This window comes from Myotis nattereri, assembly GCF_964212035.1.
Source record: "Myotis nattereri genome assembly, chromosome: 1".
Taxonomy (NCBI): Eukaryota; Metazoa; Chordata; class Mammalia; order Chiroptera; family Vespertilionidae; genus Myotis; species Myotis nattereri.
This window is the reverse complement of record NC_138075.1, coordinates 25,940,181-25,964,678: the sequence shown is the minus strand read 5'-3', so window position 1 is coordinate 25,964,678 and position 24,498 is coordinate 25,940,181. Positions and strand designations below refer to the sequence as shown.

Sequence of the window (24,498 nt, the reverse complement as noted above, 5' to 3'; positions counted from 1 at the left end):
CAGACTAATCCCAGAGCCAGTTGCCCTTGAGTAGTAGACAGCTAGGAACTAAGAAATTAATGACTACGTCTGTGTACTAAAGCTTGTGCCATACCTGATAAAAGAGCCCCCTGGTCTCTATTATTTTATTTATATTATGACAATGAGTGTAATTTTCTGATCCAGTTGATGGAGCAGATTAGAAGCAACAAATCAAGAAGATAAAGGAGCTATTTAGTGCCCAGGATGTATTGAAATATCAATAAGTGATTACTGATAAGAGATATGCAGGAAACTATTCACATCAAAAATACAAATTCAATAAGCATTGCAGATTAGGGTCACTTGATTTGGGAAAAACCAAATATATTTCACTCACCCTGAGGGGCCTCAGTTTGCAAAAACAGGGAAAAAAATTTGTTCACCATTTATTTAACAACTAGGGAATTAATGGATCTAGACATTAATTATGAAAGGCTGCTGCAAATATCACCAAAAGATGCCGAAACCGGTTTGGCTCAGTGGATAGAGCATCGGCCTGCGGACTGAAAGGTCCCAGGTTCGATTCCAGTCAAGGCATGTACCTGGGTTGCGGGCACATCCCCAGTAGGGAGTGTGCAGGAGGCAGCTGATCGATGTTTCTCTCTCATCGATGTTTCTGACTCTCTATCTCTCTCTCTTCCTCTCTGTAAAAAATCAATAAAATATATTAAAAAAAAAAGAGAGATAAATATGTGTCGCATAAGGGGAGAACGCAACCCCATGAATGAATTAGTTCTACCCACCCCCCCCCCCAAATTGAATCTGAATCCAACCAAACCTCTAGAGAAGCCAACTACAGGAAATACAAAAGACAGAGGGTTCTTGTTTCAGCATAATCCAGACTCTGGACAACTTTTTGTGATAAACAGCCTAATTTCTATAATAAGTAAATTGCAGGGAAAACAGAAAATGAGAGAAGTGGAGGGGAATAAACAGAAAAAAAATTTTTAAGATGAAATTAATTAATTGCAATGTGTGGGCCTTATTTGGATCAATTGAGAAAAAAAGACTATTAATAAATCTTAGAATGTCTTAAACAATTGAAAATTGGAACATTGACCCACTTTTTATGAAATTAAAGAATTATTCACTTCAGAACTAGTATAGTAATGTGTTCATAATAAAAATGATCCTGAGTCTTTGAAATAAATGTTAATTTATGGTAAGTAACTATATTTAGGAAGGTAGAAATCTGTTTCTCCTTTCAGAAAGATCTCCATATCCAGTGGTTAAAATGTAATACATGTTGAAAGGAGTGAGTGTGATGTAGCTCAAAAAGCACTTGGAATCAGACCAGATTGTTCAGCCTCTCAGATCTTAAATTTCCCTTCCTGTGCATGGAAGGGTGCTTGACATCTAGTTAAATCCCATAAGTGAAGTATCTCACGTAGGCGGGGAGTGTGGTACACGCACATTAAATGCCCCTTTCCTTTTCTTCTCTTGAGTAAAAATAAACATGCAAGCTTCAGCTAGCAGGAAAAATCAAAGTGGATCAAGTGGTGGAAATGTCTTTCAGAAAGTCTATTCCAAGCCATAATTAATTAGCATTCCTATTGTCCAATGTAGCTGCACTTTCTAAGACACAGATCTGAGTATGTCTCTCTTCGTGCATGACCTAAACCATTTAGGGAAAAGTTCAGAGTGCCTAGCCCAGCCTACAGCTCGAGTCCTGCGGAGCTGGCCTCTCCTGTCGCTCAGCCTCCACTGGCACCTCCACCAGTCTCCTGCTCACCCCCGTTTCATTCTTGAGACATGTGGAGCTACTTACAGCTCCCAGAACATACTGTACTCTGCCCCTCCTCTGCACATGTTCCTCTCTGGGCAGGAATGTCTCTCCTCGCACACACCCCTGCCCCTCCTTCATCTGATGAATTCCTGCTTTCTTTTCTCTGGAGGGCTCCCCTTACCTCCCAGGTCTAGCAACAGTGCCTTTGCTAGTGTTTCCAGTACACCCCACAACTCCCAGGGGAGCATGCAAACCACTGGATGTAGCGCCTACCAGACTTGGAGCTTCTGGAGGGCTGAGCCTACACCATCTCATCCTTGATCCTCAACATCAGCCCGGTGCCCAGTGTATAGTGGGTGTTCAACGAGTGCTGGCTAGTGAATGCTATGGGAAATCCAAAGCCCCAGGGAGCGAATGATGGGCACACATTTGCTTTTCCACGGTCTTTCCTGTCCTTTGCCCAGCTCTGCTTTCTCTTTCTAGGAAGCTCACCAGCCGGAAATCTGATCCAAGCTCCAAGAAGGGGAAACTCCCTCTGTTTTAATGCTAAATCCCCTTCCTTTTAAATTTTGGGCTAGAAATTTACTGCTGTTCCCATGGTGTTTCAAAAGTCCAGGTGTCTTATTCTCACTTTTTTCCATTGAGGCTTCTGTTCAGATGTGTCTATAACAGTCCCAACTTGAAATTGGCTCTGGGTATCAAGTAGTGCTACTTTTTCCAAGGTCTTTGATGTCAGCAAATGTTACAAGGTCCAGACCCACTATAAACAGCCTTTGGGTGGTCTCTCTGCCATGTGACTCTTATGGATGGTCCCTTTTGCAAGTACCTCAAGACTGGGAAGTTTAAAATGTTCTTTCAGGGGAAATAAGTGTGGTCTTGTCATAGAGCAGGCTTTCAGCTGTCCAGAAGCTCAGATTCCAGTCCTGCTCTCCCAAACAAGCTCTGGGCAATCATTTCACTTCTCCGGTCTGTTTCCTGGAGAAGGGAAGAATCCATACCAGCTGTTCAAACGCAGGTTTAAGGATATCACAAATGACCGAGTAAGACACGGAGCACCTTCCTGGCCCCTCAGGCGTGTTCCAAGATTTTGGAGACAGAACATATTTTGTGTAAAAGGGAACATATTCTTGAGTAGAATGTAAAACCAAGATGAAACTCAAGATTGTATTGGCAGAGTTTGAGGAACATTGAATACTCCAAGTTTTCTTTCCATCCAGTGTTCACTTTTCATAACTGTTCAGCCTCTGAACTTCTGTCTGTCTGTCCTCCAGATAACCCTCTTGAGTAGAACATCCTAGTCCTGTACAATTCTGAGTAAATAAGGCATGGCTATAATTCTAAAGAATGTATCCTAAGGAGATACAGTATTGCATATAAGGCAAATGTGAGAACACCAAGCAGAAGCCCTTTGGAATCTGCTATTTAAAATAGCAAGAACCATTTATAATTAATACATTTTAAGTGTCTGTATACAGCAAACTGAAATTCTGGAAAGACTTCTTAAGAGGCAAAATATTCTTCCTACTTAGCTTTAGGCAGCCTTATTATCAAGAGTTCAGAATTTGTGGTACTTAACTTAATGACCTCTTAACCTTGCAGAAAAGTTAGATTTACCCAAAACAGAACCCTTTATTTGAAAAGAGCATGTTAGGGTATCATCTTCCTCATCTTCTTCAGTAAAGATTCTATTTCTAATGATACAAAACTGACTTTAGTGTCTGTATCATTTACCTCCCTACCACGGTGAATCAGTGATAATTATAGGTTAAGGATTCAGTTCTTTTTCTCATAGAGGCTTTTAATTGTTGGTGGGTTTTCCGTCTGTTTTTCTCAAGTTCTATCAGTTAATAAATAGATCTGTAGGAAGCCAGTGAGTGCAAGGGTTAAGTGGATAGATGGTGTTCACATTTACACCCCCTCCTAAGCATTTTCCTCTCCTTATTTAAAATAAAATCACAGTTGCTTCTCAAGAAAAAAATAATGATTTGAAGTGAAATTAGCCAGAAAAGAAATTGCCAATTTAAAAATGAAAGATGTTAAATATTTCTGGATCCTCATAGGATTCCTCTTAGAAAAGCCAGCAGATCTGGATTTTAGCATCTTTTGCTTGACTTAAAAAATATATAGCGTGATCAAATTTAAATTATACAGCTGTCAGTATTCAAGCCAGAGAGTTCACAGTAGACAAGAAAAATTGCCTCTCTAATACTTGCATAATTAGACTATACTACATATGGATGTTTCTTCAAATTCTCTTCTCCAGTTAGAAAATGGAGTGTTGCTTGCTACTTTCTTTGTCATGAAGTGAACTGGATAGTCTTTAAAAAATAATAATAAATTTCTGAAAAGCAACAGTCCATTTGGTGGCATTTTCTGACAGGATAGATATATTGTGTCCTGAAGTTGCTGTTTTCAACTTACCCTATTTTGACAAGAAGCAATCTGTTTTTGAAAAGCAAAGCCATGCTCTGGCTGGTACATTCAGTGGTTAGAGCATCAGCCCATGCACCAAAGGGTCCCAGGTTCGATTCCTGGTCAAGGGAGTGTACCTGGGTTGCAGGTTCCATCTCCAGCCTTGCATGGGTGTGTGCGGGAGACAATAGATGTGTCTCTTTCACATCAATGTTTCTCTGTCTCTTTCTCTTTTTCCCTTCCCATTCCTCCCTCCTTTCTACTCTCTCCCAAAATCAGTGGAAAAAAATATTTCAGTTGAGAGTTACCAGAAATGAAACAATAATTTAACAAAAGCCAAATATATAAGTATTTATAAAAAGATAAAATAATGAAGCAGAGCTCTTCAATTTAATTTGAAAGATGCATGCTCTCTAATCTTTCCATTCTGGGGGTTCAGAAGAAACAGATTTTCTATTGATTTTCTATTGCTTTACAGTTGCATAATTAACTCACTTTAAATAGGTAATTTGAAAAGAGGGGTGTTTGCTCTGCTAGGATCATCATTTCTAGCCCTCTCAAACGTTGCTGAGGCCTTGGATGAGACCTTGGGACATGATATAAAACACGCAGCCTCTTTGTTTTTATTTAATTCCTGTTGTTCTTGTTGTTTTAGGAAATGTGTTTTCCCTATTGAAATAAAAAAATAATAGGTTATTATAGATTCTCGTATGGTGCTTAGGCCCATTTTAGCAATGTACAGGAGAAGTGTCAAACAGGCTTTCTTTGATCAATTTTGCTTAAAGGAATAAGAAAAGGGAAACAGTCTCCTCACAAACAAATTGTCAAACACCAAAAGTAGAGAATGTGGACTAAAGAATAGCTCAGTTTAAAAATAAGACTTTAAAGCATTGTTACTATTATAACTCTAAAGATCAAAATCTTTTTAATACCTTACTCAAATGTCAATTTTCATTTTTAAATTATGCTTTTGATTTGGTGGCATAATGCCTGACGCATAGGCCAACAAGTAATGTTTGTTTAGTTAAAAAGAAATTTTAATACATCTCTCTTACATCATGCATCTTTTGGTATTTTCATGATTAGCTATTCACTTAGGAGCGTCATATCTAAAATGGAAACCGCACTAATGTTCTTACAGAATCTGTACTTGTTCTGAATGGTCATGTGATTATACTAACTCCCCTGGGAAAGAATCAGCAGATATTTAAAATACTGTCTTTTATGAAGAATAGTCAGTAAATTTTTTTTTATGGAGTTATATTTGGTTTACCATTTGTTAATGAAAAGAATATTTTTACTTTAAGTTTTTGGGAGGTTTTATAGCCTGGAAAAAAATGTGTTCTATAAATTCTAAATGTGGTTGAATAAAAGAAAAAGTGTGCTCATGGTAAGCAGAAATGTGTGTTATTTCTTGGGGAACAGTGACAGTTATTTTCCTTTCGAGGGACATCTTTGTCTTAGAGAAAATGTATTTTATTCTCATGCTTTGAGACTGCAAAGTGTTGACCAGCCTTTTTCTCTTTGATCTTTGCTTTTTTTCTCTTAGTGTGGCCGTCACCAGGTCCAGAGATGTGCCTTCCTTTGGACCTCCCATCCCCAAAGGGGTCACTTTCCCTAAGTCAAATGTGTTCAGGGACTTCCTTCTGGCCAAAGTGATAAATGCAGAAAACGCTGCTCACAAATCAGAAAAGTTCCGGGCCATGGCGACTCGGACGCGCCAGGAATACCTGAAGGATCTGGCCGAAAAGAATGTCACCAATACCTCTATTGACCCCTCTGGCAAATTCCCGTTCATCTCTCTGGCCTCCAAGAAGAAGGAAAAGTCTAAGCCGTACCCAGGAGCTGAGCTGAGCAGCATGGGGGCCATTGTGTGGGCCATCCGCGCTAAGGACTACACCAACGCTATGGAAATAGACTGCCTTCTCGGGGTCTCCAATGAGTTCATCGTCCTCATCGAACAGGAAACAAAGAGCGTGGTTTTCAACTGCTCCTGCAGAGACGTGATAGGGTGGACTTCAACTGACACCAGCCTCAAAATCTTCTACGAGCGAGGAGAATGTGTCTCGGTGGAGAGTTTCACTAACAATGAGGATATCAAGGAGATTGTCAGAAGGTTGCAGGTGAGTCTTTCCTCCCATAACCCACGTGCAGTTTCCCTTTGACAAAACTTCCAGGATGGACCAGAGCCAAGTCACTGAGGCTCATGCTTTTATCAGCTCCTCTGCAAACCCCCCTTGACAATGTGAAGCCACACCAAGTTTACCTGACAGTCATTCTCCATCATTTTTCAGAAAGAAAAGTAGGACAGGAGAAGACACACTTACTGTGTGTGTTGGAAACCATGTTGTGATGCCACCTCCTTGGTGACCAATGATGTAGCCCAGCCAATCTGCGTTCATTGTTGAAAGAATTGTTTGATTGGATATCTGCTGCCTTGAATGTTTTTAAGGACAAAATAAGTAGCAGAATATGGTTTCTCTTGGCTGCCAGCTCCCTGTGGGTCTCTGTTAGAGGTTTCCTTGTGTCACTTCGGTGAAGCTATTGAATTCTTTGGATGCAACAAATATGTTCCTTTTGGCCTAATGAATGGAGACCAGTGAAGGGGAAACAACCAGACTGCTCTTCAGCTGGCAGCAGAGTATTCAGAAGTGACCCTGTTTGCAATGTACTGCCAGTTCCTGTCCACACTTAATCCCGTTTCATTAAACCAGGCTGTCTTTTATTTCCTTGTCTAGTTTGTGTCAAAAGGCTGTGAGTCCGTGGAGATGACTCTGCGAAGGAATGGGCTAGGGCAGCTTGGCTTCCATGTCAACTATGAGGGCATCGTGGCGGACGTGGAGCCCTACGGCTACGCCTGGCAGGCAGGGCTGAGGCAGGGCAGCCGGCTGGTGGAGATCTGCAAGGTGGCGGTGGCCACTCTGAGCCACGAGCAGATGATCGATCTCCTGAGGACGTCCGTCACGGTGAAGGTCGTCATTATCCCCCCGCACGATGACTGCACCCCACGGAGGTAGGTCTGCCTGGACAGCTGAGCCTGAGGGTCCGGGGCTGGGTCTGTGTGCCGTGTGGAAGGTCTCCTGGGTAGGGGAGTAGGGTTCTGTGGGAGCACTAGGTTACATGCGACGCTGCAAGTTCCATGCACAGCAAGTCTGATTCAGGACAGCTCCCTTTCGGCATGTGGCAGCAGCAGCTGGAAAGAATGACTCACTTGGACCATTCCCAGGATTTACATCTCTCAATTTATGAAGTTGCTGTTCCAGATAGAGAAGTCTGGTAATAGCATCTCAAACATCTTGCACCAGTAGCTGAGAACCAGTGCACACTTCACAGTAGAAGGCGCACAGCATCGCAAGCTGTCAGGCTTTTTCCTTTTATGTTGCGTGACACTCATTCTTAGGAATCTCTCATTTGTACCCAGTTGCCGTCCAAAACTCAAAAGTGCTGTTTCGACCCGGCTATCTCAGCCTGGAGGGCTGAACGTGACTGACCAGGCTTTTTCTTAACTGCATCCGTGTGTCAGGAATTGGCTGCAGATGAGCCGATCCTGCTGTCGGTTCTTTGGCAGTTGGTTCCAGCCTTTCCCCAAAGGGAAGCCCGGGAGCTCCCGCCCTCCCAGCTCCTGCCAAGCCAGCAGCGCTGGTGAAAATTCAATCTCTCTGTCTCTGGGGAGGTTTCTTGATGGAACAAATTTAATCAACTGTTACTTTTCTCCTTTGGGCACACACATGCTATTTTTGCTAGTTTTTTTTTTTAATCTGTTAATTTGCTTTGAACCCATTATTTTCTAAGAGTTTCTCTTAATATACATTCTTTATCGATCTCTCCTCCACCCCAAAATGTGGTCTGCACCTGCACTCTCACAGATGCATGAACATCAGGTGGTAAATTATATGAACAGTTATGATGGGTCATTGATGTCTTTAAAAATAGGCAGCAATGACAACCTAAATGTACTTCAGTTCTTCAAACCAAACATTGCAGGCCAGACTGTGATAGTATTTCTTAATACTGCTTCCCTCCTGATGGTCTGGAGCAGCAATCACCAACTGGTGGTCCATGAGATCCAAAAGGTTGGCGACCGCTGGTCTAGAGAGTATGCACCTCTGTGAAAATACAGTGAAATCCCTTTGACCCCTTTAAGGAATGCTCCATTTTGCCCGGCTGGTGTGGCTCAGTGATTGAACATTGGCCTATGAACCAAGAGGTCACCAGTTCGATTCCTGCTCAGTGCACATGCCTGGGTTACAGGCTCAATCCTCAGTAGGGAGCATGCAGGGGGCAGCTGATCGATGTTTCTCTCTCATCAATGTTTCTATCTCTCCATCCCTTCCCTTCCTCTCTTAAAAAAAAAAAAAAAAAAAAGAAAACATTTTTTAAAAAAGAAAGAAATGCTCCATTTTGGATGATTAGATTTCTCTAGAAACCAAAATATATATCCAGACCTTTTTATTTCAGCTATTTATTTTGGGGGGAGGGGCGTAAATATTCTGAAACTGCCTTGCACACATATCCTGCCTTTGAGTGAGCCAGGTCTTCTCTGGCTTCTTCAGGCACATCAGCATTGAGGGCCAGCATTCTGCTGAACTGGGACTCGAGGCGGCTCTTGGGGTGCATCAGAAAGGCCGTGAGGGTCCTGCAAGCTCTCCAGCTGCTCTGGGCTCCTCCCCTTGGCTGTTTGTCTTCTGTCCCTTGATCTCTCCTCTAGATTGCCTACTTTATTGTCTCTGAGCAGGCAGCCCTAAACTGGAGAAGATAACCAAGCTTTGTGACTTGTCCACCTTGATTACACACGGTACAGCTATCACTGCTGGTCTGAGGACCAATCTCCTCAAAAGGAAGCCTGTAGGTCTCTCGATGCCACCTTGTTTGCTCAGAGATCTTTCCCCTTGTTTCTAGTCCCCAGTTTTTATTGGGGGCAGGAGAGGGAAACGGGTGTGTGAGGACACAGGATGGAGTGGGAACATTGCTGGCATGGGTTGTGGATAGTGACTAGAAAGATGGGTCCATGATAGGAGGTGGCTTATGTACTGTGTGTGACATACCAGGCTAGCAATGTCTTCTGTGGTGTGTTGGTAAAAACAACGTTGGCTGAGTATCTAATATGCCAGGTCCTGGAAAAGCACTTTCATATGGATTAGTGCATTTAGTCTTTATAACAACCTTGTGAGGTAAATACCATTAATTTTTTTTCTATTTAAAGGAAACAAAGACTCAGAAAGGTTAGTAACTTCTTAAGGTCATCATTAAGTTTTGCATGAGAATCCAAGCTCTTAACTGCTACTTTGTATGCTGGGGTACAAACCTTTCCTCACACACCAGTATAAGCAGGGATTTGTTGGTGACCTGGCTTTCTGTGGGGGAAAAGAGCCTTGATTTGGAACGTTTGCTGATTCCTGTGGTATAAATACTCCCACAGCGGCCAATTTCAAGCTACTGGCTTGACCCCGCTGAACACAGAGTTGGGATACAGGCTCACAGTTCACACTTGCAAACCAGGACAGGCAGCTCCCACCCACCCCTGAATGAATGAGCTGTATCTGTCCCAACACTGCTTCTCAGTCACTAGCTCATCCTCTCCTAGCCAGGGAGCTCTGGTGGTGACATGACCGAGGGCATCAGGGTGTGGGGTGGGAGGGAGGCTGGGTGGAGGGTGCACGTACTGCACAGCCCACGGGCCCCAGACTTACTCTGCTCCTTTCACTATAGTTTCCACCCAAAATGCCCCGGTCAGGCCTTCCGAGCAGGTGAGACGTGGTGCCGTCGATGTCTTTGCAGGACTGCAAGCCCTGCTCGCCCCACCCTCCCTTAGGCCAACTTCAAAGGAGCAGTTGAAGCAGTAACACCTTGCTATGATTTTTAGCAAAATAAGATAATTCTCTTCTGTCATTTTTCTCCTTCTCCTCCGCACTTCACACTCCCACTGCTGTTTTCCCAGCGACTAATGACTCTTCTTTGACTAGTCACTCTCTTCTTCTCTGTCAGTTGTTACTGCAGCTCCAGCAAGAGGCAGAACAGGCCTCCCCTCCAGGCACGCTGCCCCCACTCCACCCCCTTCTCAGGGTCACTGGGTGGCGGGGTGATTGTACATAATTACAAACACCCATGTATGTTCACATGGGAGAGTCATTTATTAAGGAAAAGAAGAGGTAGGGAAAGTAAAGCAAACTGTCTGAGCCCCTCCTGTGTACCGGGCTTTTTCAAGAATCTTCCCACCAACCCTACCTCCATTAAAACAACGAGGAGAACAAGGTTTGGAAAGGTTCCGAGCCTGCCCAGGAGCCGGCCCACCGGCTGATGCCGGAGCGGGTTTGGTGCTTCCCTGTGGGCTTCCCTGGAAGGCAGCGCCCTGAGCAAGCTGCACTGCAGGAGGGCCCTCACCCGTCCACCAGCTCGGGACCAGGGTTGATCTGTCTTCACCTCCAAATCTGTCACCTCTGAATCTTCAACAGCCTTCTCTTGGCAAGATGGAAAATGCCCAGAGAGCAGATTAAACTGATGTTCTGGTGGTGATGCCTGGGAGTGGGGAGCTCTTATGCGGTGGGGAGCCAGTCACCTGCAGTTTTTAAAGAAAGCAATTAAGAGAAAGAGAGAAAAACCAACAAGTTACATAAAGGGACCAAATTACCTTAGAAATACAAATGGGTCACAGTTTTTAAAAGTGCAGAAGCTAGAAGGGCAGCTGTTAGAGATGCTCTGGTTCACATCTCTGTTTTCAGATGAGGTTAAGTGTTTTTCCTAAGCCAAAGTCGCACACTCAGGGACCTCGCTGCCCTCAGACACCTAACTTTCCTGACTCAGGAGTCCAGTCTTACGACGATTTGTTCAATATTCTGCTCAACTGTGTTTCTATCTGCATTCTTAGTGTCCTACAGAAAAAGGAGAGAATAATGGGTAACAAGAAGTGAAAGGAAACAAACTGGAAAAGCAAGTAAGGAGATAGAGTGGTGTTTCAGTTGACCTAGGGTTTCAGCACGTCACTGTGCGTCACGTTTAGCACTGAATTTGTAATTTCTGTTGACCACAGGTCTTTAAAACGTGCCCAGTTTTCCATTTTGTCATCGGCTCTGCCCTGAGTGAGATGCGATGGACACTGTAAGGTGAAGAAATTTGGGGATTTGGAGTAGAGGTGTCCTTTCGTTAGTGACTAACCTAAGACTACCCAAAAGTAGATTAATTCTATGAGTTCCAGTCCTGGTTCTGCCAGCTCTGGCTTTGTGGTCGTGGGCGAATTAGCCTCCCCAGGCCTTCGCTCTCTCATCTGATGACTGGGTAATGATGTACGCACTGCGGAGAGTTGTGGGGCTTGTGAGTGCCGTCTGTTGTGAGCTCCGAGTGGTAGAGTTGTTCATCACCAGATTTCACTTGGGATGATATAATTGCAAGTCCTTTTAGAACGTTCATGCGTGTCGTTAGAAGCCAGCTGTCACCTTTGTTCTTCAGTGTACTGCTCACCTCTGGATTCACCTCTGTATCGTTCTGGTATTTTACAGAGGGCAATGAGTGATGGGAAGCGAGTGGGTAGTTGCCTTGGGAGGCAGTAGAAATGGCAGAATGGCTGGGTATAGCTCCTGGAAGCTTTGTCTTCCATTCTCTATGAGTGAATCCCTACTCCCTGCTTAGGCCTTGTCAGACCACATCCCGTAATTGTAGGGTATGCAGGTTTCTAGCTGTCTGTTAAGAGTGATGGAAATGAAGACGATAGAGAAGAGAAAATCTTTGGCTAATGGGTTCTTTTAACCAGATTTAGTATTAAATGTTATGCAGCTTCAAAGACTGTTTCAAAGAGTGTTTGAGCTAGAAGAAAGTTTAGGGACTGTCAATTTCAAAACTTCATTTTACAAAGAAACTAAGGCCCCCAAAATGAAAGCAACTTGTCTGTTTTTATTGCTGTTTCTGTGTCATTATTTATTAATCTCTACTTGATGCAGGGCGGACTTGAAGCAGCTAATGAAGGTACATGTAGAATATAGAGTATCACAAAGTTAAAACTCAGTGAGGGCATCTCTGTGTGCATGGAGGGCACGGGGGGTGGGGGGGCGGGGAGGAATAAAGGAAAAGTGTGGCCTAGGAGGAAATTTTTGAAAAATTAGTGTCCGCAATACATGATACGAGAGTTCTGTACATGTGGCGGTTCCTAGCAGCCAACAGAAAGGGCAGAGGTGATAGATCCACGGAGTTTGCATGTTAAAATGGACCACTGCTGAGGAGAAGCTAAGCTGGTTCTGATGGGGAAATGGAAAGACATTTTCCATGGGTTACCATAAATGTTATTAATATTCTTTTGATAAGCTACATTATTGCATTATATTTGCAGACCCAGAGCACTAGATACTACATCAGATGCCATATTTAGCATAGATGCTTCTATGAACAGCCAAAAAAAAAAAAGTTACAATGGAATATTTATGTCAGAAATCTCAGCCTTAAAGCTGGAGTTTATATCAAAGCCTAAGGTGATATTTCCTCATCAGAGAAAAGGGTTTATTGCATAAGTTATTAACTGCTAAAGGTAATGTCAGATGTTCTCTAAAGCAATGTTTTACAAACTGCAGATCATAACTCTCAAGTAGATCGTGAATCGATTTAAGAGGTCACACCTGATGTATTTTTTTAATGAAATGGAATAACACAGAGTGGAGCCGATGGAGGCTGTCGGAGAAAGAGTGTGTGTGAGTGTGTATTGGTGTATATGCTGTATCACAGTGTAAAAGGTATTTCTTACTGGGATTGTGGTCCAAAAATTTGAAAGCCATTGTCATGAAGGCATAAAAGGGCTACTGTGAAGCCTTAGGCAGACGGTTGACCTAGGCTCCGGGGAGTCAGGGGGAGTGGTAAGGAAGCTCCAAGGAAAGGTGCCCATTGGAGGCTTGGGCTAAGACTGGGGAGGGCAAGAACCCAGCAAACACACATGCTCTGAAAGCAGCACTTTCAGGAGCCAGGGCTATCACGGAGATGGTGGCGGGGGGCAAACGGGGGGTGGGGGTACACTTGGGAGCATGTGTGAGATACATGGACAAGATCGTGAAAGGAAGTCACCTTCCATTGTGCTTATTCTTACACCAACATGAGCCCTTCCCCAAATCAAGGCCAGGCCTTCAGCTGGGTGCCCTTCGGACCTGCCCTATCCTACACAGGAGCCACGAATCACCCGCCACAGAGCCCTTGGAACGTGGTTAGTCCCAAGTGAGATGTGCTGTGAATGTAAAAGACACCAAATTCAGAAGAATGTAAAAGCCTCATTAATAGTTTTTAATATGGGTTTATTGATTATATGTTGAAATTGTAGCATTTTGGACATATGGGTTAAATTAATTTTACTTATTTCCTTTTTTTAATGTACTAAACATTTTTAAATTACGTAAGTGGCTTGTACTTGTGGCTCGCATTTTATTTCTCTGGGACAGCATTGGCTTGGACTCTCCATAGGTTACCTCTGAAGTGCCTCTCATGATCACCCTAACCCCCTCTCTAGATCCACCCACCTGTTTGACATTCCTGTAAGAAAGAAAGTAAATTTTTTCACTTAATGATGAAATTCAGATGCACAGTTTGAGTTAGTGCTTTGGTAGGAATAGGCTTTTTTCAGTTAATGTTTGATTCTTCCTGGTTTGGAGTAAAGGGAATGGAAAGTGGGTTCCACATTTTCTAAGATGTGGGAGTTGGGATGGTGGCACAAAAATGGGCTAAAGCCGTGGTTGGCCCCTTGAGTGTGGCTCTTCCACAAAATGCCATGTGCAGGCACGCACGTACAGTGTGAAACTTCGTGGCCCATGCACAGAAGTCGGTATTTTGTGGAAGAGCCACACTCAGGGGGCCAAACAGCCGCATGTGGATCGCGAGCCGCAGTTTGCCGACCACTGGGCTAAAGCAACAGACGACATTTGTGCCTGCCATTAATTTCCCTACTGGGGGACAGCCCTGCTATAGGAAATTTCTGACTTTTGGGGAAAAAAGAAAGCCTGATTTGAAATTATGCTTCGTTCCCTGGTAATCTGATAATTGCAGAATTTCTATAATTGCCTTTTTCTTTCTTTTTCTGAGCTAAATTCGGCTCTCAGTTTGGATTTCAAGATTTCTCCCCACTTAATTTTTTTACTGTCAGGATCCTAACATTCAAAACTACATCCCAGTAGAAACCTGATGTAAAGTGCCGTGAGGAGTGTGTGAAGCTGACTGCTTGCTTCCCCCATCTTAGGGCTTGTCCCCCTGCCAGTCACGCTGCCGGTCACACTGCCTTCCCTCCCCAGGTCTCAGTACAGACCCTGCTCCCCACCCCCACGAGGTGACCTTGGTGCTCTGATTTTCCAGGACTCCACACCTCAGACTCAAGAGTGGGGGTTGGGCAAAGGAGAAGTGTAAGACTTCTGCGGTTCTGGTTTTCGGAAGGAAACTAATTATAGGGCCCAGTGATTAATGAAGTGTTTGATCCATTTTAGCTGTTAATGAGAATCAGTGTGGTTGCACCAACGAGGAAAAATAATATTAGTTTTTCTTCTCTCTGTGCCCTCCCTGCTGTAGGAGTTGCTCAGAAACCTACCGCATGCCAGTGATGGAGTACAAAATGAACGAGGGGGTTTCATACGAGTTCAAGTTTCCCTTCCGAAACAACAACAAGTGGCAGAGGAACGCCAGCAAGGGGCCTCACGGTCCTCAAGTCCCAGCCCAGGTGCAGAGCCCCATGACCTCGAGGCTGAATGCAGGGAAAGGAGACGGGAAGATGCCTCCTCCCGAGAGAGCCGCCAACATTCCACGCAGCATCTCCAGTGACGGGCGCCCCCTGGAGCGGCGGTGAGTGTGCCTTCGAAGGCTGGCTCCCGATCTCTGCCCCCGATTGAAATAGCACCAGACCCATAAGCACTAGCTTTTAGGTCTTCCCATATTTTACTAGAAATCAAGAATCAAAACTGAGATGCACGCACCAGCAGCTTTCAAAGCGTGGTGGTAGCATTCCAAAGCCGTGGGGAAACGAGGATCTATTCCCCGCATTGCACTCGGCTCCGTGTAATGTGTTTGCTCTCTGCTCTTTCATTTCCCTGTGGGGCCAACAGAAATCATTCCTGTACACCTAGTAGCCATGTGGCTTGGAACTCGGCAGACGCTTTGAGATGACGTTGACTCTGACATCATTTCGGACAGTCTTTGGGGATAAGTGATTCAGTAGCAACAGAATGAAGGTTTTTGGTTGAGTATCTGTCACTGTGCTAATAATTGTGAGAAACAAAAACAGCCAGTACAGCACAAACATATTTCCCACTGCTCTGTAAGTTGGGGGGGTAGGGGGGTGGGGGGGGGAGAACAGTGGATGTGTTAAAACTCAGTCCTGAGTAAAATAAGCAAAAAGAAGAGGGATCGAGGGATCCCAGAAAGTGAGAATCCAAGGTTTGTTGTTAAACAACTCACTGTAGATTCCCTCACAAATCATAACCAGTTGGCTCTTAACAAGGCCCCAGCACTTTTGTCTGGAATTCATTGTAAAATGCAGTGCTTTGAAATAGAATCTAGGCCAAAAATTAAACCAGATTAAGTACTTTTAAAATGTAAATAAAAATTGGCTATAAAGTTGTAAATTGCACTATAAAATGTGTTAGTCCTACTTATCTGAGCTCCTGAAAAGGGCAGTTTCATTCAGTTACCTGCTCGTCATCTGCTAGAAGCAGCCAACTTCTTTCTGTCCGCCCACTGCCCTTTCCCCATCACTTCTGCTTGTCTTGAGCTCATCTCAGAGATCAGCTAAGGAGGGATCAGAAACCCTCAGTGGGAGAAGGCTGTGCTCCTGGCGCTGCGCCGGGCAGAAGGAAGGGCCCTGTGGGAGCCAACACGGTCCCTGGCTCATCTGAGCAGCAGGAACCAGGTTCCACAAGAACAGGGTGGCCAGGAAAGGGGTCCGAGTGATGCTGAGCCGTCATTGCTTCAAATTCAGAACAGAAAGCTGAAAGTTTCAAAAATCACACTATGATGTCTTTTAACTTAGTCTGTCTTTTGAGCTTTAGCATAAAACATTGTCCCTTCGCTACTTCAGAAATACTAGAACACTATGTATAAATAATTTAGTAAAAATCAGACAAACTAAAATTAGTTGTCTTTTCAGAATTCCTCATTTAATCCTGGAGATTTATTTACAGAGCCTTGTTATTTATCTCAAAAGAGTCCTCTCCCAGAGTGGCTGCATTCCCATCTGGACTCCTCACTTTTCATTATTTTTGAGGAGGAAAAACATCCAGGAGACCTCTGAATAAATTCTTTGTTCTGCACATTCCGCAGTTGGCTCTCTAGGAGGTGTGTGTGCACTGGAATCCATGATTTGGCCCGAATTTTGAAAGATGAACCTAGGAAACCATTGTTTAGAGAAGGATGCTATTTTCTTTCTCTCCAGAACAATCATCGGACTTTTACACGTGAAATTGGTTTTTTTTGTGTGTATTATTTTCTTTACACAAGATTCCATGTAATACAATAGCAGAACATATTTCAATTCCACGTTGAGTTTAATTTCTGCCACAGACACTAAAGATTGTTGCTGAACATACTGACTTCCAAAAGTGGAAATATTTTTTGTAGCTACTGATCGTCCTGTGATAGAGCAGCTTATAGTGCTGGACGATGCCTCACTTCCATTATTTTCCAGAGGGAGCCCTTTGAGTTCTGGAGGTTATGTCTTCGTGCACTTGTGTCTGCCTTTCACCTTCACTCCACCCAGAGGAAAGCAGTCTCGGGGTGCTCACCATGAAAGGCTGTGACTCTGATGTATGGATGACGTGGCAGAAGTGAGGCTGCCAGTGGTTTTGGGGGGGGGGGTGGAATTTAACCTCCACTTCATCCCTCTCAGGCTTCTTAGTTTCAGGTAGTTTTTAGACTTGACTCAGATTAAAGGTCTTATGATGGAGGATTGGGTGACTTGGAAAATTCCAGCCCTACATTTCCAGGATATCCAGGTTATTTGGCTCTTCTTTATTGTGAAGTATGTGACAATTCAGATGGATATCCTTTTGTAAAAATTAAAGAGTTCGATTTCCTATCCCATCATTCCTAATTTTTATTAATACAATACTTTTTTTTTTTTAAGTTTTAACTTCAAGTCATAAATAGAAGGTAATAGTTGAGGAACTCTTTTGCTGCTATTTCAGGAATATCCCCAGCATAGAATAGACTTGGGACATTCATCAGGAATACTTCCTGAGTCCTTCGTGAATCAACAGATTCATAAAGTCTATCTGGGACTATAATTTCTTCCATACAATATACTACAATATCGCTGAAATTTTTACGCATTTCTTATGTAGGCTTCCTGAGAACAGAACACCTTGCTGAGAGATGGAAGGGGCTGGTTGGGCGCTCATCCACTTGACTCTGCCCTTCCTCCCAGCCCTGCCCTGGGCGCTGTTTCCATTTGTACCTGGGAATCTCTAAAGTGTGGACCATTCAGGCGAATCACAGCTAGAACGAATGACAAGGTCTGCCATAAACTGGATCTTGCCTTACGATAACAGTGAGCCTAGTGTCAGGACCAAAGTGTTGCCTTTGCAGTTTCAGTGCCCTGATTCTCTCCCAAGTTAGGCACGTTGTGTCTGACTGTAGAAAAACCAGCTATGTGAGCTTAAGTTAGCAGCCATCTCCAGACAAACCTACTTCATTCACCATGACTGGGTTCAGCATGGTTCCTTTTACATGAAAACCTTCATTTACTGCCTGTAGAATTGGATGCAATATTCTAGACTTAAGGTCATTAGGGACAATTTTTTTAAAACAATATTTGTGGAACAAGTTATCATTTTCCTTTAATACGAAGGTCAGCCTTAGCCGGTTTGATTCATGGATACAGTGTCAGCCTGCAGACCAAAGGGTCCCGGGTTGCATTCCGGTCAGGGGCATGTACCTTGGTTGCAGACTCCTCCCCGGATTGGGCCCTGGTCAGGGCTCGTGCAGGAGGCAGCCAGTTGATGTGTTTCTCTCACATCGATGTTTCTCTCTGTCTTTCCTCTCACTTTCTCCTTCCCTACAAATCAATGGAAAAATATCCTCAGATGAGGATTAACAGCAACAACAAAAAGTAAATACCAAGGTCAGAATTTGTATGACATTGCAAAACGTGTTGGTGTTTGGAGTTTCTAACAATTGTTTCACTGAATTGTGTGCTCTCTGTACATTAAGATAAACTGATGCAATAGGAGCAGAGTACTCATTTGCCATATAAATAGAATAAAGTCTAATTCTATCTGGCTTAAATATATGAGCTTTATGCTCTGCAGGTGGTCTTTTGAGTATGGAATTTTCTAGTATTTGTGGGGATAGTATTTATCAACAGAATTAATTTTTGTTCAACAAAAATAGTCACTACAGTGCAATCATTCTTTTGGTCTGAAATTTATCTAGAGCGTAAAGGTAGGACTGAAATAAAAATAGCTGGCTGAAGCACATCCAACTGTGCTGTTTATACATAATATGCAGGATAAAACCCTGATCTGTGTTAATGTGCTCTGAAAAGTTCTGCCCGGCTCGTGTGGTTCAGTGGTTGAACATCGACCTATGAACCAGAAGTCACAGTTTGATTCCCAGTCAGGGCACATGCCTGGGTTTCAGGCTCGATCCCCAGTGAGGGGGGTGCAGGAGGCAGAGAGAAAAGTTCAGCTGTTTCAGGGGTTTTGTATAGACAACAGGCATTTTAGCATATAAAAATGTTTCTTTCTCTGTTTTTAGATGAAGTATTACCAGCATTTATATAAATACTTGGTGTTGGATCTTACTGAACTAGTGGCACTTTTGAGTTTTCCCAGCATGCCTTACTGTCCCCTTTCCCCACTTCATTTAGCTCTAAGTGTGGGGGTGGGGAGTGCTTCTTCATGTACACAGAGTTACAGAAGGCTGCACTGGCAGCCCAGCCCGCCCTCCTCAGCAGACACTAGCAGCAGGCAGGGCTAGAAGGGTATGCCTGTGAATATTGTTGAAACAGACTTAGAGTTCTCCTCTCAGAGAGCTGATTAGTCATGTGCTCATCCAATCTGTATTTTTAAGAAAATGCTTTCTAAATTTATTTCATACATGTTCTGTGCTAATTTTCACTGTCATTTTCTACTTTGAGACAAAGCAAGCACCTGTGAAATTCTTCCTCTTCCTTTATTTAGACTACTAGAGGCCAGTGCAGGAAATTCGCGCACGGGTGTGGTCCCTAGGCCTGGCCGGCGACCACAACGCGAGTATCTGGTGTGGAAAGGCAGGTCCCAGCTGACCTCTGGGCCCCTGGGCCCCTGTGCCTGAGTCACAGCGCCTGAGTCCCCACATGGAGATGAGCGGGACGCAGCGTGGGCCTCCAGGCTGCCTAGGGGCACCACACGGAAGCGGGCAGGCAGCATGCTCTCTCCCGGCCGGCCTCGCAGACCGAATCCACAGGGAGCCCGACCAGCCCCTATGGTCCCAGCAGCTGTGGCCCAGCTCTCCAGAAAGTGGCCACGTGGGGGAGGGTAATAGGGGGAGTGAGAGCGAGCTTAGTGGATACCCCACATTCTCACTGCACCTTCGTCCCCATCACCCCCTCCCCCAGGTAGTCGCCTCCTGGTGGTCAGCGCACTTCCTAGGAGTGGTTGAACTCCAGGTCAAACGACCACCTGAGGGGACAATTTGCATAGTAGGCTTTTATTATATAGGATTAGCTGAGGTTAGAAATTTCAGGACTTATACTTTCCAAATGCCATCCCCCTGGATCTTAGTTTGACTTGACTAAAGGATCCTTAAACCATGGAACTTGGCTTCCCTGGCATTGCTCAGGCCGCAGCCCTCTGACGCCCATGTTTGTAAAGCTGGGGGACCCTCCCACCAACTGCTTTTGCTTGTTTTCCAGACTTCACTTTGTGTGTGTGTGTCATTTCTTTAAACCTATCTTATCACCCCCAAAATTTTGTGTGCCCTATAATTTTTCTCTCATTTTTTTAAAATCCCATGCTGTGCAATATCTTGGAATAGTTTATTTCAGTAACCTCAGCCATCATCTGTATGTGGGCAGTTCCTTAGTATATGTTTTGCCTTGATTGCTTTACTTTTTATATTCATACTAGAGGCCCGATGCACAAAATTTGTGCTGGGGGCTCAGCCCTCGCAGCCCCGCCTGCCTCAGCCAGGCCAGCCAGCCCTTGCAGCCCCAGCTTCGTCCGGAATGTTGTCCAGTCTAATTAGCATATTACACTTTTATTATTATAGATGCCTGACTACCTGTTGAACCACCTGCGCTTGAATGTCACTGTGTCTCCTACAAGACCAAGTCCAAACTGCCTTCAGTTTCTCTCCTGACCCTCCATCACCCCTACTTCTCTCGTGGCACCCACCTTGCTGAAGGCCTTTGCCTTCTACCTGAGTATCCAGAGCAGGACTAGGATTCATAATTGCCTTTCTGCTCTTCGCCCCCTCCTCCCCATCTCTACACCACTTCGTTAGCAAGTCCTTAGCATCTGTTGAGTTCCTCGTTTTTAAGCCTCCTCCTTGTCATTGCTTTGGAGACTCTCATTTCACTGGGAGATTCTTCTGGCAAGAACATCTCTCCATCCCTCCATGCTGCGCGTGTGTGGAACGGTCTAATAGAAATGGAAGTACTCCTCGGGCCATGCCTTTTCATGGCCATCTCCCCCTGTGAGTTTCCTGTCTGGCCCCAGGCATGTCCATGACTCCGTTGCCATGTTTTCTCTCTCCTTCACGCCCTTACATCTGCTCTCTGCTCCATGCCCTCTCTTGGCAGCGCCTCACTCTGAGGAGGCTCCTTTAATTTCTCCAAAACACTCCTCCCACCTCCGCTTAATTTCCCCTTTTGGGATTGTTTGTATCACTGAAAGTCGCCTTTCTTTGAAAAATGTGTTCTTCACAATAATCTTCTCTGTCCATGTTCCACCTTCAGGCAGTCTGTCTTACTCATGGTCATATCCCAAGAGCCAGCCTCCGATTCAGGCATTTTAACAGGCTCTCAATGAATTCATTAATGACTTTATGTAGTAATTAAACCAGTATGCAAAAGAACTTACTTAAAGAAGTGGGTACAGAAGTAAATCAATTCAGGAGACAATAAATCACTTTTTTTTTTCTATTGTGGTAAAATATGCGTAACATGAATTTTACCATTTTGACTATTTTTAAGTGTACAGTTGTGTGGTGTATGTACATTCACATTGTTGTACATCCATTACCATCATCCATCTCCAGAACTGTTTCATCTTCCCAGACTGAAACTCTTTATCCATTAGCCCCTAACAACCACCATTCTATTTTCTGTCTATGAGTTTGACTACTCTAGGCACCTTGCATAAGTAGCTTCATATAACAGTTGTCCTTTTGTGCCTGATTTATTTCACTTTAGCATCACATCTTTCAAGGTTCATTCATGTTGTAGCATGTGTCAGAATTTCCTTCCTGTGTTCGCTGGGGCTACTGTAACTAAACACCTGCCGAAACCGGTTTGGCCCAGTGGATAGAGCGTCGGCCTGCGGACTGAAGGGTCCCAGGTTCAATTCCGGTCAAGGGCATGTACCTGGGTTGCGGGCACATCCCCAGTAGGAGATGTGCAGGAGGCAGCTGATCGATGTTTCTAACTCTCTATCTCTCTCCCTTCCTCTCTGTAGAAAATCAATAAAATATATAAAAAATAAAAAATAATAATAATAATAAAAAAAATAATAAACACCATAGCCAGGCTCGGGGAGGGACTTAAACAACAGGTTTATTTCTCACTGTTCCAGTTCCAAGGCAAGAAGTCCAAGATCTAGGTGCTGGCAGATGTGGTTCTTGATGCAGACGCTCCTCCTGGACTGCAGGCAGCCAGCCACCCTCTCGCTGTGTTCTTACTGGGCAGAGAGCAGACTCTGGTCTTCCTCTTCTCACAAGGGGACCGTTCCCATCATGGAAATTCCACCCTCAGGACCTCATTAAATCTAATTACCTCCCAAAGGTCCCCTCCTCCTAATGCCTAATGGGGTTTGGGCTTTCATATCTGGATTGGGGGTGTGTGGAAGTGGGGGTTACATTCAGACCGTAACCTTCCCTTTGTCAGGCTGAGTAATACTCTTAATATTCCATTCTGTATATGTAGCACATTTTGGTTATCCATTCATCTGTCAATGGACACATGGGTGGATCAAGTTTATTATAAAAATTAAATGATAGGTAAAAGTGAAACACTCTGTAGTCGGATAAAGCTATAAAATTAAAGCTACATTTAAGTAGAATTCTTTAATTTTTTGGCTAAGTTTACAATTCTATTTTAAAAGTATATTGTGGGTAACGCTGTCTGAAATTGACTCGGTGAAATTTGAGTTGTTCTTGACTAAATTTTATGTAAAAGGTTTTAATTTGGTTGCAATTGAATTAGGGGATGGGGGTTGTTTTTTGTCTGCCAAGATTAAGCAGAGAAGCAGAGGGCCATGCTTGACTTAAACTCACCGGGCTCTTAAGGCTCTGTTTCCCCCAACTCTTCAAAGGAGCTGGCTACTCCAGCATCCACATTGCAGTTCGAGTTCAGATGATTGGCAGGTTCACATCTTTAGATTCTGGTACAAAGATGTTTCCTATTGAAGATTTAGGGCAGCCTGACTGGCATGGCTCAGTGGTTGAATGTCAACCTATGAACCCGTAGGTCACAGTTTGATTCCCAGTAAGGGCACATGCCTGGGTTGTGTGGGCTTCATCCCCAGAAGGGAGTATGCAGGAGGCAGCCAATCAATGATTCTCTATCATCATTGATGTTTCTCTCTCTCTCTCTCTCTCTCTCTCTCTCTCTCTCTCAAAGCAATAAAAAATATATATTAAAAATAAGAAAAAAAGATTTAGGGAACAGGCACAATGAGCTTGGCACGCCTGCCAGTCCCCTTTCTTTGCCAAGCTCCAGAGTGGCCCAGGGAAGGAGACCAGAGGGACCAGTGTGGAGTCGTTATCCATTCCACCAGCCCTGGGCTCCTTATAACCAGAAATTTCCCATAAGCCTCTTGAATTGCCTATCATTCTTCAGGCCTCCAAAGTAGCTGCTGTGCGCGCTCAGCCTGGGAGAATGTTCCCACCTGGCTTCCTCCCTGCAGAGCACCATGTTTCATGAGACCCCCCAGGAAGCTCTGCAGTCCAGAGGCCTCGATCCCCTGCTTTTCAGCCCCATCCCCTGGGAGTGATGTGACAGTGGGAACGGCCCTTATCCCCTCTGCACTTCAGTGTCCCTAAGAATCAGATGGGGCTCTAGCCCCGCCTCTCAGAGTCCCTGTGAAGACTAAGGTAATGTAGTCACTCTGTATGCAATCAGCTCTCTGCGCAGAAATGACACTAGAGGCTTTGAGAAGGGGAGATGCTGTGTGTCACTGTTGTCATTTTGTAGATGCTTTTCCAAACACAGCTACTCAGAAGTCAAAGAGTGTGTTCGCATTGAGTCCTGGAGCCAGCAGCTGGGCTGATGATGCGTCTGCAGCCTCATCTAGGCTCTGCCTGGCGGGGGGCAGGGGGGGAGGGGGTGTCAGTGTTCCCAAAGCAGGTTGTGTTGTCGTCAGTGACAGAGAAGATGAATTCAGGAGGCCTGCCGCGCTGAAAACAGTCATGGTGAACGGTGCAGATGCAGAGATGGTAGGGAATACTGCAGAAACCATCAGGGCGAATTAGATTGGACCTGAGAGATGATCTTGTAAAAAACCGTTGTATGTATTCTGAGAAGAGCAGTGAAGCGCCATGTGGTCATATTTCTCTGCCTGTCAGCAAGAAACTGTACTTCTCTGCGCCCAGCAGTGGGGTCCTGCCCTCCTGCCCAGCTCAAGGGAGTAAGTGCCCTGCCTCAGCCCCACCCAGGGAGGCCTGGCCTAGTCACATCTTATAGGAGGGTCTACAGAGGCCCTCAATGGCCGTAGGGCTTCCTCAAGCCCCTCCCTCCCCCAACACACACTCGCACGCACACCAGGGAAGGCCTTCCCAGAAGCTAGAGCTAACGGGTCCTGCCCTGCGGTAACTCTCCTGCAGGTGGAAGAGGGAGTGAGAGTGTTGTGAATTTAAATTACTCTCTAGAGGTAAAAACTATATTCTGCTTTACATTTGAAATTTGAAACTACTGACATTCTTTAAGATTTGTTGATTGTACAACACATTTTTAAACGCGTAGAAATTAGTGGTAATTAAGACAAATTAGCTCCCTAAATCCACCCCCACAGTCATCAGTGTGAAATTTTCCCATAAACCTTTTGTTCAGAGTTCTCGACACTGAACCGTCTGACAAATGCCTGCTTCCTTCTACCCGTGAGACTCCCGAGGTGTGACAGTGTGGCAGTTTGGGATTTGCCTGTCATCTGTCCATCAAGTGCTTTTGGAGGAAAGTGCGTTTAATTTCCTCTTTATCTGCA

At 44.4% G+C, this 24,498-nt stretch overlaps 1 protein-coding gene across 1 annotated transcript in view; it reads left to right on the top strand.

Annotated features, from left to right (window-relative positions):
* The window catches only part of SIPA1L1 (signal induced proliferation associated 1 like 1), a 340,556-nt gene that overhangs the window by 265,375 nt on the left and 50,683 nt on the right, over positions 1-24,498 (top strand). The window contains exons 11-13 of the mRNA XM_081100632.1: positions 5,709-6,282; positions 6,898-7,172; positions 14,681-14,950. Of these exons, the coding sequence (XP_080956758.1) occupies positions 5,709-6,282; positions 6,898-7,172; positions 14,681-14,950 (1,119 nt within the window). The remainder of the gene's footprint in view (positions 1-5,708; positions 6,283-6,897; positions 7,173-14,680; positions 14,951-24,498) is intronic.